The sequence below is a fragment of the Chenopodium quinoa genome, unplaced genomic scaffold, assembly GCF_001683475.1.
Source record: "Chenopodium quinoa cultivar QQ74 unplaced genomic scaffold, ASM168347v1, whole genome shotgun sequence".
Classification (NCBI taxonomy): domain Eukaryota; kingdom Viridiplantae; phylum Streptophyta; class Magnoliopsida; order Caryophyllales; family Amaranthaceae; genus Chenopodium; species Chenopodium quinoa.
The window spans coordinates 1,497,984-1,512,940 of NW_018744026.1; the positions used below are offsets into that span (position 1 = coordinate 1,497,984).

Sequence of the window (14,957 nt, forward strand, 5' to 3'; positions counted from 1 at the left end):
TAATTAATAATAATAATTATCAACAATAATATTTAATAATTCAAACTATTAAGAATTAATATTTAATAATATTATTAATTAATAATTTCTAATAATTATAACAATTCTTTCAAAATAAATAAATAATAATAATAATAACAATTCTTTCAAAATAAATAAATAATAATAATAACAATACAATTTCTTTTTATAAACATTTGAAATTAGAATCACAATGTGTAGAAACATTTTATGTGGGTATTGATTGTTAGTTCATTGAGTTGAATTTTTCAAATCTTCTTATACAATTTAAGAATTAAAAAAAGAGGTTGTTTTCAAGTAATACTTTGTATATCATTATTATTTTAAGGGTTAAAAATATATGATTAAGACATATTTATAAGTAAAATTATTATTACTCATCAAATCATTTTATTTTAAAATTTTTGTGAAACAAATATAAGTAAACCGTTGTCTTTTATTTTTCTACTATTAACATATGTTATATATGGTACACATTTATTTTTCACTCACCTATATCAATGGTATATGCACTTAATAATAATAATAATAATAATAATAATCTGCTCTGCTCGGATCGACTCGACTCAACTCTGCTTTGTTGTGCTATGCTCTGCCAAAATCTTAAAAGAACAGGGCCTAAAAACTACGTATATTTTGAGAACTTGTGCATTATTGATGCTCTTAAAAAGCACCCTCCCGCCCCCCATCAATTTTTGTCTCCCCTTTCATTTCCCCCTCCACCCTCCCCTTCGATAGGGTTTTAGCACAGAGAATAATTGAGTGAGAGTATTCAAAACTTTTCTCCTTCCGCAAATCCTTCTACTTTACAACCATGGCGAAACCAAGCCGTGGGCGCTCTGGCTCTTCATCTTCTCGGTCTCGCTCTCGCTCTCGCTCGCGCTCCTCTGGTTCCGCTTCTCGCAGCGTCAGCTCTCGCTCGCGCTCCGCCTCTCGTTCTCCTTCTCGCTCATTATCCTCGTCTTCTTCGCCTTCTCGTCGCAGTGCTAGCTCTCGCAGTGCTAGTCCCAGCGCTAGCCCTCCTCTTAAGCGCAAGATGTACTCGTTTCTCTTTCTCTCTCTTTGTTTTTGTTCAATTATAGGTCTTCATTGCTGTTGCTACATTGAAATTGATGCATTACCAAATTTTGAAATGATTCTTTATTTTAGCGGTTTGTTAATTATGATTTTCCGAAATTACTAAATGTTTATAGTGTGTAAGTTAGGGTTCTTGAATTTGGCGATAATTTAATTTTTGTGTGAAAAATGCCTAATTTATTTTGTCCATATATTTGATGGGGTTTTGAAGTGAGGGAAATCTATAGCTTAGTTAGGGTTCTTTGAAGGATAATTTAGGATGAATTGTTACAATTTAGTATTTTTGTAGTAGTTAGAAATGCTAATCAAATATGGGTAACTTTTGGAATAGTAATTTCTTCGCCTTTTCAATTTTTAAAAACCGCCTAATTGTGTTAACAATATTGGTCTCTTAAGAAATTTCAACTAGTTAAGATGACCTGGTTAGCACATGAACCATTTATCAACGAAATGTGAGTTGTTTTTATAGTTTTGAACCTGTTGAGGCTTTCGTTTGCTGTTCTCCTCCCAATGCAAGGTTCCTTTTGTTTCTTGTGTTTGTCGTATCTATGCATCGTGTTGGGGAGGAGTAACTGGGTGTTTTCTGATGGGTGCAAATTATTGCTAGTGCACTAATATACCAATAAAGAGGTGGCTACATTGGTTTAGCATACGATATGAGTATAACTTATTTGTAAGGTGTAGTGTATGCTGGATATCTTTTATTGTATTTAGTTGTAAAGTAGTATACCGCATAAAAAGTCAATTGCTGCTTTTAAAAATGAGATGCTTGCAAATAGTGTGCCATCTAAATTAATATAATCAACTGAAAATTTCCAGAGTCAGCCCTAGCTGCTTAGGTTCCTAGTTAAAGCTGCACAATCTGGCCTCATGAGTACTAAGAATCAGTAGCAAAAATTGGAGACATTGATTTGAATGGGTTGGAGCTGATTCCTTCAATGTAGATATATATCAGTTAACCAAACTATGCATCAACTCATTAATTGAGTGGATTGGTATCCATTTATTTTTGTAGACCTTTTGTAATTGATTTTTTGTTGTCTTGAATTCTAAATGAAATCCTCATGTCCCCTATGTATAACCTTAGTATACAGAACCTTATGCTGCAATGACAAGTAACTTTTAGTTTTGCCATTATTCAAAGTCTCAAATTTACAAATACACATCATGTGAAATCAATTCATTTTGGCTGAGCTAGTTGTCATTGGTTATGAATATTCTGAATGTTGATGGATGAATCAGAAGTTGTGTCCTCCTTATGGAGGTTGTTTGCAGAGTGGCTGTAAAGTGTTCGGGTCCTTTATAAGTGGCTTTGTTAAGTGTTTGGGTCCTCTAAATTCTGATTACATATCATATATATTTGAGCTTGAGTAAAAGATTTAATTAAAATCTTTCTATGTACCAATATGACAATATCTGGCTATAAACCCCCATCTTGTGAGTAGTTCCCTGTACCATATACTTTTTCTTATGAAACTCTTTAATGCTTCTGCAGTTCTCCAGATCCAACAAAGAAAGCTCGTTCTCCACCTCCACAGGCTAAAATGGCTTCTTCCCCTAGGTAAATTGTTGTTGTATATTGTATTAGATGGATAAAAAGATGCATTTTTTTTTTTTTGTGGATTCATGTTTCTTTTTGGTTTTCAAAGTAGTTTCTTACTGGTAACTTGGCTCATAATGGCCACCTTGTCATTTTTGACATAAGCTTACAGTGCTTTATTCATTTTCTCTTTAAAGGAACTTTTCTTTAATGAGACAAGTTTTAGTACATTTAGCAGTTTTAGTGGCTGTACCATGTTGTGTTCGTATAAATTTGATCTTTTGTGATTGTGATACTGCAATCCACCAAACATATCTCAAAGTGGCTCTGTGACATAGATATACGACTGGGGGTCTAGGGCTGCTTCTGAGAGGACAAAACCCTGTATGAAACTGATTCTTGCCAATGTATAAAAAAGCTCAAGGCACACTAAGGTGGTTTGGAGTTCCCCGCGCCTTAGGTGTGCCTCAGTGTGCCTCGTTGAAGTGAAGCACATATAATGAACAATAGGAAAATTTTCTGAAGAACTATTGTGTGCCTCAAGGGGTTTGCCTCTTTGTGCCGTAAGGTGTGCCTTCTCTGTGCCCCTCTGATGCGCTTTATCAAAATTGTTTCGCCTATACCTTAAAAAGCACTACGCATGACCCTCAAGACCCTTCTTCTCAGCACCTTGGCATGCTGTTTCAAACATTGGTTCCTAATTTTTGTTTAAAATTGGTTAAGCTTAGGGTGTGACTTTGTGTCTCACATCCACTTTTACATTGGGCTGCGGCAGCTTTTAATAACCCTGCATTACCGAAACTGGTCATGTAACATAGATATTGCAATTCTAACTGCTTCTGGGAAGACAAATCCCTGAATAAAATAGTTATTGCTTTAGAATGATGATCTGAATTTTTCTATGCTTATAGCTATACTATGGACCTGTACTTCAACTTGCAAATATATACTTTCTAAAAAAAATCAGAAACACAAGGACCTTGGTAAAGATTTTCCTTTTTCTCCATGCTGAAAATGTTGTGTGATGGTTTCTATCAAGATAACTTGAGAAAGTTTATTCTATTTTTTGAAATCACTTCCATTATATTATCCCCTCCTTTATTAGTGGTTGTTCCACTTGACTTTTTACTTTATTCACATGTACTCCTTTTACCATGTATTTTGTTAAAAATAATAAAAGTTATGATGTAATATTTTGTTTGGATATTTTAAAAATATTAACTTTTTAGAATTTATATTTTAAGGTGATGAAAAGTATTGATTGTCAAAGTTGTGCGTTGGCAAATTTGTCCAATTAAAGGGAAACAACTATTATAAAACAGAGGAGTATATCTTAAATTAGCCTTTACTAAATATTTAGGACTACCCTTTTGTGTCATTTTCTTTGGTGAATTCTACCTTTCAAGCATAGTTGTGTTCTTGGTCACCAGATTCCTCCTGTTGTAAAAAAGATTAGAGGCAGTTCTCCTTGGCTCCTTGCTGGATGGCTGCTAGATGCTCATTCGTTGGTTTTGATGCTGTAGCCTTTTATCCCATGAACCTTGGGTTGCTAAGGTGGGAAGCTTTGGTGCGACAATGCAACATGTTGGCACCCTGAATACAGATTGGTGTTCTGTTAGCATCCATAACAAATCTTCTTCCCAGTATATGTGTTCTAACTTTGTACTTGAACTAAAAGTATTTAGCAGGTTTTATAGGCCTTTGCTGTTTGTTATGGAGTATTATTAAGTTAAAGCATCCTTCTTTTCCTAATAGTATTTTGTAGTATCAAATAGAGTAAGTAAAAGTTATTATCTTTATACTTTTCTTACGTCTGTCTCCTTCGTTTGAATTTTGTGATTGAGGGTGCTTAGGGCCTGTTCCGATTTACTGGACTGAGCTGGGCTGGGCTGAGCCGGGCGTTGTTGTTGTTGTTGTTGTTGTTGTTGGTGGTGGTGGTGGTGGTGGTGGTGGTGGTGGTGGTGGTGGTGGTGGTGGTGGTGGTGGTGGTGTTGGTGTTGTTGTTGTTGTTGGTGGTGGTGGTGGTGGTGGTGGTGGTTGCCGCTGTTGTTGCTGCTTAAAAGAATGAAATTTGGCTTTATATCATTAGCAATATCATTAGACATAAATTAAGAGCTGAACTGAATTGAACTGAATTTCAACGGAAGAGAACATGCCCTTAGATTGCATATTCATCCAACTTTATTGTTTCCATCTCCCCATGTACCTATGTTTGATCTGATTGTTAGGATTTAATGCATCACAACATTAGCTATTTGAGTATCTTAACCTTTGTTTTTGGTGTCATTATGTACAGTTTATATTAAGTGATGGACCTGATGGTATTGCTCTTATTCTGGAGTAAATACAACTTATGCAAGATGCTATTGCATTTTGCTGCTTACCTAGATGTTTTGCTTTTTATTTTGCTGAAAAATAAAATAAAATAAAATAAAATAATAGCTGTGTACATCTGTATCATTATTTTGAACTCAAATATGATTCAGTTCACAAAATACATTATTTTGATGATGTCATTTGACTGCTCAATTCAGAAAACTTACAACAATTCCAGAGTCTAAGGTCCTCTACATCAACAAGCTCACAAGGAATGTTAATGAAGGCCACCTTAAAGAAATTTTTGGTATGTACCTTTTGAACTTCTTTCTTTTGATATACATTGCTGTCAATCAGAACTCTTTTGACCTGGAAGCACATACTCAGTGTTTAAATAAATTAATTTGGGAAATCATTGGCTATTATATTCTGTTTGCGCATGTAATATTGCAAGTTTTCTTGCGTTATTTTTGCCAATTACCTAATAAGCTGTACCCTCATCCCCCTCTCTCCTGTTTACCTATAAGATTGGTTGGTGTCCTTTGTTGATGCAGATTTATTTTAATATTGGGAAGATAGCCTCTCGTTTTTTTTTTAGTTTTAAAAATAGTGTTGGGCTCCTTTGGGCGATTTGCGTGGATAAAGTTAGCGTAAATTTTCCTACAAAATCAAATTTAACTTCTGGTTTCTTAGCTGTGATTTAATTGCTATTTGATTGCCTTTGTTTCTCATAGTTCTGAACACTTTCCAATATCATCCATTTAATTTTTTTTATGAAACTTTCTCATCATCCCATATTTGACAAACTCTTGTTTCTTCCCTAATCCCTACCCGTATTACCTCACAATATATACATTCCACTCATTCTCTCTTACTTTATCCATCTGTTTCTTGCACCCAACCACCTTCTTACAATCTCTCCTACTCTATTTACCTTTTTCTTACACTCACTCACCACATTAACACTCTTCAAATTCCTTATTTGGGTGCAAAAATTAAATTTTAAGAAGTTTAACAAGTACTTGACAATGATCTTATCATTGACTTGATCCTATGGTATATGCGGATTTATATACTTCCTCTATCCCTATATAGAAGCTCAATTTCTCCCAAACGTGGGATTTAAGAAGAGGAATTGCAGTGGGGTATTGTTGAATGAAGTGATTAATTAAAGAAGGTAGTGAGAATAGTTCATTAGTTTTAGGGGAAGTGAGAAAAATTAGTGGGGCAAGAGGGGTTTGAATGTTTTGTTAATTAAAAGTGAAAATTAAGCAGGTTATTAGATGATTGACCCCCACCCAATTGAGAAGTGGGGCTGTAGAATCAGTTTGGCAGAAATGGGGACTTTTATTTTGGTATGGAGGGAGTACGTAAAATGATTGACCTAGGGGAAAGAGTATTTTTGAAAAGGTGATTTTTTCTCTGGATAGCTGATATATTTTTTTCTGTCCTGTGATCACTATGATAATTGAATCTTGTTGGTGATTCTTATTGATAAGAAACATATGAGACCCGTATAGCTAGCTATTGACAACTGCTCTCTAGTAAGCACTGGATTATTATGTTTCTTGTTGCATATTTAGAACATGGATATTGTATGGGATGCATTTGTCCTTTGCTATTTTGTTTATAATCTGATAGGTTTTTTTCCCCCCTCCATGTCTTGACTTAATAATGCGTTCCTATGTTTCTGTTTATTGGCAGGTATCTTTGGTGAAGTTGTAACTGTAGAGCTGGCTATGGATCGAATTGTAAGTTATTGTTTTCCTTTTGTTTTTTTGCAAGACAACTAGACAAGCTCTCCTGCCTTTGCTATCTAACTTGGATATGCTGATGTATACAGGTCAATCTTCCCAAAGGATATGCATATGTGGAATTCAAGACACGAGCTGATGCTGAAAAAGCACAATTGCACATGGATGGAGTATGTTTACAACTCAGCGGACTGATGTCTTAGATCAAATCGTTAGTTTCTTTATTAACTCGTATTTTAATGCAGGCTCAAATTGATGGGACTGTTGTTGTGGCACAATTAACCCTACCACCTAGTGAAAAGGTATCACCCACCAAAGCTGCTGCTCCACCTCCCAAAAAAGATGCTACCAAAAATGAAGGGGTAGATGCTGTGAAGGATGGACCAAAGCGGGGAAGAGAAGGTGCATTCTAAGAAAATATTTTAATAACTTGGCAGTTATATTTCAGTAGATACTCATTTAAAACTTTTGAATGTTCCCAGCTTCTCCACGTCCTAGGAGATCTCCTGTTGGCCGTAGAGGGGGTTCACCTAGAAGAATGAATCCTCCACCTCGTCGTCGTGGAGATTCTCCTATTCGTCGAGAATCTCCTTTCCGTCGAGGTGAATCACCTAAAAGAAGGCGTCTTGTATCTCTGAGAGGAAGATCTCCATCTCCATCAAAGCGACCAAGATCTCCTGTGAGGTTAGCTGCTTGCTATTACTTTTGTTATATAATTGCTTGAATGCTTCCAAGTACTAATGGATCATTTTGAATAGGGGTTCTCCGCGCAGGGTGCGAGGAAGTCCTGTTCGTAGACGATCTCCCTTGCCTCTACGGCGACGGTATGTAATGTTGATTACAAATTTTTTATTGAGCATATTGTGCCCTAATATAGGAAAGCAAATGGTAGTAATACTGTGTAAAACCCTAAATGTACAGTTCTGTAGTTCAAAAATTTATATTGTCCGTTACTGTGTTGTTTATGAATGACCATATATAACACGTCTTTCTTTTGTGAATTTTGTAAATGGCTTTTGTGGATTTTTTGAATGGTCAAACTCTTTCAGATTTGATTACAATTAGCTTTAAATTATTTCAGAAAAATTACTTTTGTGGGTGCTATGTGGCTAATCTAAGTACAGCATAGGTCTTTATTACAATTACAATTAATTTCTCTTTCTTTTGCTAATATATTGTGATGGAGTCTATTCTATACTAAGCCTTGAAGTTGCCTAAACATTGTGCCAAATGATGAGTGTTACCCACTACTTAATTGATTGTGGGTGTGTTAAATACGACATTATGCCCTTTAGAATGTAATTAATTAAACTGAATGCAGCACCTTCATTTTTTAGTGGTCCAGAGGCAATGTTCTGGTTGCCGTTGTCCGGCATGCCAGTTATGTACCGAGAATTATAGGTTTCCCATGTACTGAGTATTGATCTGAGGATGGGCTTAATGTCAAGTATTGACTCTTTTGAGTGATGAAAACATGAGATGGCCTGAGGATTAGTCATGACTTAAAGATGGATATTTTTAAATGTCTTAAGTTATGTGAAGTTGGCATTTCTTTCTTAAGGCGGAAATAGATCAAAAATCTTTTTATAGAGGAAAAGATGTTATTTTTTCCACCTCCACTTGTGCGTGCATGTGGGTGAGCATGAAGTTACTTTTCTGCTCTACTCCATATCTGATGCTTCATTGACACTTTTTAATGAGTTTTCAAGCCTGTTTGTGCTCTCAATGCGATATACAAATTCACCATCTCTGTACTGCTGTGTGGTATGCAATGCTATTGATTTGGGGAATGGTCCATTAAAAGACAATCCATGCATCTGAGTGAATGTGATCTTACTGATTGATTGCAAGGTGAAGGTCTTTATTGTTGATTTGTATACTACTCTAGAAGTTAGCACGGACCCGTGTTTTTTGACTGATTCATTTTTGTTGCATTGAGCGCTCATAAAAATACCTTGCTAAGACATTGTTTAAGGGTTAGGGTAATCAGGATTCTTTTATGTGCGGTGATTATGGACTATGGAGCTTATAATTATGGACACATGGTTTTAATTAACTGGCAATTCTGCCAGTGGCATTGCCCATAATGCGTTGCTCAGAAAGTCAGAAGGGATTATCTGGTAGACTGGTATTGATGCTCCTTTTAGATTGTAAGTACCTATTTTAAGCTTGGTTAGAGAATTTAGGTTTTCAAGACTTTCTTTCCTTCAAAAAAAAAAAAAAAAAAAAACAAAGAAAGAAAAAGACATGGTTGATTCAGTTCTTCCACTGGAATCTATATATTTTAATTTTATGCTTAAAGTACATTGTACACTTTCAAAGTATAATCTGGTGTTTCTAAAGTCAGAGGATTTAGACTTACCAAGCTTTCAGTTGAACCTGTAGGCCCGCATGTTGAATGTCTTTTGGGCAACTACCAAGATTGTGATACTTTGTTGCTTTTGTTAGTGATTGAGTCACCTTTTTAACCATAAAATATATCTGATTTCCATGAGAAACTTGCATGTTAATATGGTCATATTTTTAAAATTTGAAGTTTTAGATCTGCATAGAGTTCAGATGTGCCTATGTTGTATCATGGGTGCTGTTTAGCTATATTTTTCTTTGTCCATTGTCTGCTAATAATATGATGTTCAATTCTGTTTCTGTCCTTCCGTGATTTGCTCTTTTACTAAGTGAACTCTTAATTCTTGTATATGCTGGGGTTTTGTTTTTATAATTAATTTAATCTGCTTTTATTTTGTAGTGACTGAGTCACCTTTTCAATGATAAATAATACATTTAATCTGCTTTCCATGAAAATCTGGTATGTTAAAGTGGTTATATTTTAAAATATTTGAGTTTTGGATTAGCAGAGTTCAGGTGCCTATGTTTTATCATGGTTGCGCTTGGTGATAATTTTTCTTTGTCCATTGTCTGCTAAAAATAAGATGTTCTATTCTGCTTCTGCCCTTTTGCTCTTAGTGAACTGTTAATTCTTGTATATGTTGGGGTTTTTGTTTTTATAATCAGCAGTAGAACTGATTTATTATATGTGATTCAATTTTTGCAGCTCGCCACCTCCTAGACGAGCTCGAAGCCCTCCTAGAAGGTCACCTGTTGGGCGTAGGCGTAGCCGCTCTCCTGTTCGAAGGATTGGCCGTTCACGCTCAAGATCACCCTCACCGCGGAGGTAATTAGAGTTTGTAAATTTTCATGTTTTATTTTGTTAATTCGCATGGACGTGTGTACTACTGCAGTTTTCAAAATAAATTGGCAAATTGTATTTTTGCGCCTTGTTTTAAAAAAAGTTTGAGAAGATTTTGAGCTGTTTAGATGTGGTGAATCAATCACCTTTCTCCATGACCTCGCTGTCACAATTTTGTGGGATGCTAGGGATTTTTTGATGTATTGCAAAAGTTTTGTCCCACCATTTGCAACTGAAGACTGAAGTTCAGTTTTCTTTGCCATAAGATTGATGCTCTTAAATTTTCTATTCTTGGAAGGCAAACTTATCTACTGTGGTACCTCTGCTGATGGGCTTTTTTAGTTTCCTGTGCTTGCATAATTGCATATGTAGCGATAGATTTGTTGAAATGATCCCTCTGATTAAAAACCTGTGGCTTTGGAATAGTTATTTGGGTGAACAAGGATTTAAGTTCTGAAAAAGCTTTCTTTGAACTGTTATTTGAGGCTTGAGGTGCTCACTAATCTGTGAACAAAATAAAATTTAGGAAAAATTGTCGGGAATAATACGACCTTTCACCGTTCTTCCAAAAATAAAACAGCCTTTTGATCATTCTAAAATAAAACAACCTTTGACACATATCTGCTCAAAATCGAACATGATCGGTTGTTAACCTGCATAATAAGTTTATTGTGACACATCGCGCATTGTAATGTGTCACAATAAACTTATTATGCGCGATGTGTCACAATAAACTTATTATGCAATAAACTTATTATGCAGGTTAACAACCGATCAGGTTAACAACCAAATAACCCCGACAACCCCCACCCTATCACCAGTCACTAGTCATCACTACCACCTCACTCATCCCCCCACCATCACCCTTCAGCAGCCATGAAACCCCCACACCCACCCTCCATCTCCCCAGCCAACCGGTGGCATAATAACCCAATCAACCAAGCAACACTGCTTCAATTCACTCCTCATCCAACATTAGCAGCAACAACTACTTACCACCACAACAAACACCTCGTCTCACCGTAATTCAAAACTCTGACACGAAGCAGCAGCATATCGCACACACTGCAACCTGTGCTCACCCAGCAGCCACACAGCAAGCTCATCGTCCACCACCCACCACTTCTATCACGGAAGCTGCAACCCAAACCCCAACCTCGGCCACCACTGCCCCGTCTCACCCAGTCGCTCTCCGACGGCAAATCCTCAATGCAACCCAAAATTGCAGCAATCTGCAGGCAATTAAGCTCCGAAACCCGACCTTAATCCTTAAACCCCCAGCAAAACATCGACGAAAACCATGAAATTGAATGGGATTAAAGAGGGAGGTGGAGGGGAAAGGGGCTGTACAGGAAGGGGAAGTTTTTTTTTTTTTTTTTTTTTTTTGTTTTAACAAAATTAAATCATTTTTTAAAAGTAAATTTTAAAAAAATAAAAAAATTATAATCAATCACAATACGCCACATGTCCAGTTTAACTTGTGAAATAGGTAACCGGTTATTTATCCTATTTATGGAAGATGTGTGTCAAAGGTTGTTTTATTTTGGAATAATCAAAAGGCTATTTTATTTTTGGAATATCAGTGAAAGGTCATGCTGTTGTTGACAATTTTTCCTAAAATTAATTATAAGCAAGCTATAAGATTTTTTAATTTGTTACTTTTAGGACAGGCCATCCAAGAAGGAATTTATTATTTTTTACCATACACCATTTTAACTTCATTATCCCGGAAACAATATTTTAAAAGGACATTAAAATACAAATATAACATTTTTTTAATAATTTTTTTTTTCAGTATTTGTTGAGGAAAATTATTGGTCAATATCTGCCTTATAAAATTAAATTCGTTTCTTGTGAAACATTGTTGTAAAGGAAAAATAACTATTTGTGGGCTACTTACATGACTGCCATTTCCATATAAGCCTTTTTATTGATGTTGTTAATCTTTGCTTGCTGTCATGGTTGCTTTGTTTTACAGAAGACCACCATTGAGAAGAGGAAGGTCATCTTCAGGCTCTCCATCTCCAAGTCCAAGAAGGGTATGTTAGGTGTGATATTCTAGTGATTTTAAATGTAAAATTAATAGTCACATATCTCATGGTTGTATCTTTCTTTCACAGGGTCCAAGGAGGGTATCAAAGAGTCCTAGAAGGTAATATATCTTTTTCCTTTATTGAAGATAAGGTGTTAAACTTATGTGCCTCTCCATGTCAGAAATTCATCAATTAAGTGCCTGATGAGTAATAGCCAAAATATTTGGATCATCACATTTTTTTGACAAAAGAAACCAGTTGTGGGATACACTCCATCTCAGACTGAATGTATATTTTACTTATGGATTTGGTTTACGTTGCAGGCCCTTGAGAGGAAGGAGTAAGAGCAGCAGTCAAAGCCGAAGTAGCAGCGGATCCCCTCGTAAACCATAAGCTTCTGATGTTATATGGAAGTTGTCCGTCAAAAACTTTACATACTAAGCGTGAGGTGGTTGATTAGAACCTCTTTTCATCAGCAGACTGCCGCTTTGTAATTTGTGTTAACTTGTTCCTTTTGATATCGACTATTCAGTACTTGTTGCTGTAAACATATTTGCAGTCTGTACTGGCTAGTGGCTAGTGCGGATCTGTTTTGATATGTTTATATTACCGTAAAGTGCTACTGAATCTTTGCTTAGCTTAGTGTTATACTGTTATTGAATGATAAATTAGGATTGCTCAATGTAAGTTTCACTAGTTGCATTTATGCAGACCTGCAGTGTTGGCAAAAGTGGATGCGAAATTTAGTTGCAAGATGACCTCATGAAACTGCTATTGGTTAATATGGAGAAAGTACAAGTTTATCATTTTCATAGCAAACTTGTAAATAAACAGCCTAAAATGTGCATTGCTTAGCAAGTTTAGCCCTAACTCCCTAAGTCTTAAGACTCAGATGTGATATCATTTTTTGTGGTCCTCATTGAAAATAATGTTATCAAATTTTTGTTAAGATTCACTAAGACTTGTTTAAATTTATTACTTTAGCCTTAAGACTTAAATATATGACATATTATTTTTTTTCTCTTTATATTTTCTATATAATAACAATATTAATGAACAAAATTTAAGGTGGGTCTCAATCTTAAGTCTTAAGTTGAGTCTTGGAATTTTCAGAATTAACTTGAGACTGGCTTGAGATTTAAGAAGAAAACGGGGAAAATGTTAAACACAAGTCTTAAAATTCAAGAGATGATATCACACCAAGTATTATAAATTTACTCTTATGTTAAACTGTAAAATGAGTGGTTTTACCATAAACAGTACACATTATTAGTAAAACCGTTAATGGTGTTATTTTTTTTTTGACAAAGAGAACAATGAAAAGAAAACAGAAAGACCCTTAAAAAGACCAGGACAAGGAAATACGACGCCGAGCTTGAGCTGCTAGCCAGTGAGCCGGAGAAACCCAGAACCGAGGAACCTTCTTGATCCTACAAACCGAGAGCCCTATAATAATATCCTTGATTGCCAATAATAACCAATAACAAGAAATATCTGCTGCTGACTCCTTGGATAGTAAAGAAACCACCTGGGCACTATCTGTATAGATCTGTAAACGAAGATACCCTTTACGCTGAGCTGCTCTTAACGCCCATAAGCACGCTTGAAGTTCTGCCTGAAGAGCTGAGGATGATTTGGTTGCCCGAAGACCACCCCCAATAATTTGATCCGACTTCCCTAATAACCCAACCAACACCTGCTGTGTCATCTTGAATATTCCAAGCCCCATCAACTAAAAGACAGAAATCCATAGTGTCAGAAACATTCCCCACGAGGCAACCAAGCGACAACGAAGTCGGAGTTGTAATTTTGAAATGCTGGGAGATGGAAGAATGACGAGAGAAGACGTCAATCTCCGAAGCTTTTGAAACCCATTCTTCTGTCAGGTGAAGAATCCAAGATGGAGAAACAACAGCCTGTCTAAAGAGCTTGTGATTGCGAGATAGCCAAACGGCCCACATGAACGAAATGAATCGAGACAAACCCTCGAAATCTCTTCTGTCTTTAAAATCTGTAACCAAATCTGTGAACCAAGTCCCAAAAGGTTTTGCATATAAATTGGAATGAGAGAAATCAAACGGGCTTCGAATCAAAAGACCGGTCACAATGGAGCAATCCCTAAATAAGTGAGAAAGCATTTCGCAGTACTGATGACAGAAGACACAAATAGGTGAAACTGGGATACCCCGCTTACTAAGTGTGTCCCTAAGGGGAAGAGCATCATGTAGCATTTTCCATGTGAAGATTTTCAATTTAGGAAGAAGAGAGAGACCCTAGAACCGTTTCCACCATGGTCCAGAGACCGGGACACTAGCCATGGAAGCCATTGAATTACGGACCAGCATTGCATATGTTGTCTTAGTGGAGAAACGTCCATCTTTTGTATATTTCCAGTAGACAAAATCATCCATAATACAGTGAGGCCTATCTAGAGAAAGAATTCTCTGAGCTGATTGAGAATCAAACAGCTGATGTATCAAAGATACATCCCACGCTTAAGAACGCGGATCAATAATTGAAGAAACATGAGTTGGCAAGTCCGACTCAACAGCCGAAGCTTTAAACTGAACTGGGCTTCCCGAAGCCCAGTTATCCTCCAGGATCCTGACCTGGGAACCAGAACCCACTTTCCAAGCGAGACCTTGAGATAACGTAGCCATACCTACCAAAAGGCCACGACAACCCCAAGAGGATCTAGAAATCTTTCCTGGCTGAAAAGAGTGAAGTGATGGATACTTAGAGAACAAGACTCTCGACACCAGGAGTTGCGGGTTATTGTAAAGACGCCAACTCTGCTTTGCCAGAAGAGCAGAGTTCAGAAATCCTACACTTCGAAGGCCTAAACCGCCCATACCTTTTGGTAAATGTAAAAGAGAAGCAGAACGAAAGGCAAGGCCCCTCGAAGAATCCGAAGAGCTCCACCAGAATCGTGACAACAGCCGATCAATCCGGTCACAAACCGAAGTCGGAACCTTGAAAACCAAGAGGACATGATTGAAAGAAGCGACTATAACCGAATTAATGATTAC

General features: G+C 36.5%; 1 protein-coding gene across 1 annotated transcript; it reads left to right on the plus strand.

The window, feature by feature from the left end:
* The first annotated feature begins 702 nt into the window (after nucleotides 1-702).
* On the plus strand, nucleotides 703-12,681 carry LOC110690283 (serine/arginine-rich splicing factor SR45-like). The gene is made up of 12 exons (XM_021867105.1): nucleotides 703-1,059; nucleotides 2,594-2,659; nucleotides 5,173-5,261; nucleotides 6,659-6,705; nucleotides 6,798-6,878; nucleotides 6,954-7,110; nucleotides 7,191-7,392; nucleotides 7,467-7,532; nucleotides 9,761-9,880; nucleotides 11,874-11,934; nucleotides 12,016-12,047; nucleotides 12,252-12,681. The coding sequence occupies exons 1-12, from the start codon at nucleotides 836-838 to the stop codon at nucleotides 12,319-12,321; spliced, it is 1,215 nt and encodes a 404-aa protein (XP_021722797.1). The 5' UTR covers nucleotides 703-835; the 3' UTR covers nucleotides 12,322-12,681.
* The last annotated feature ends 2,276 nt before the right edge of the window (nucleotides 12,682-14,957 follow it).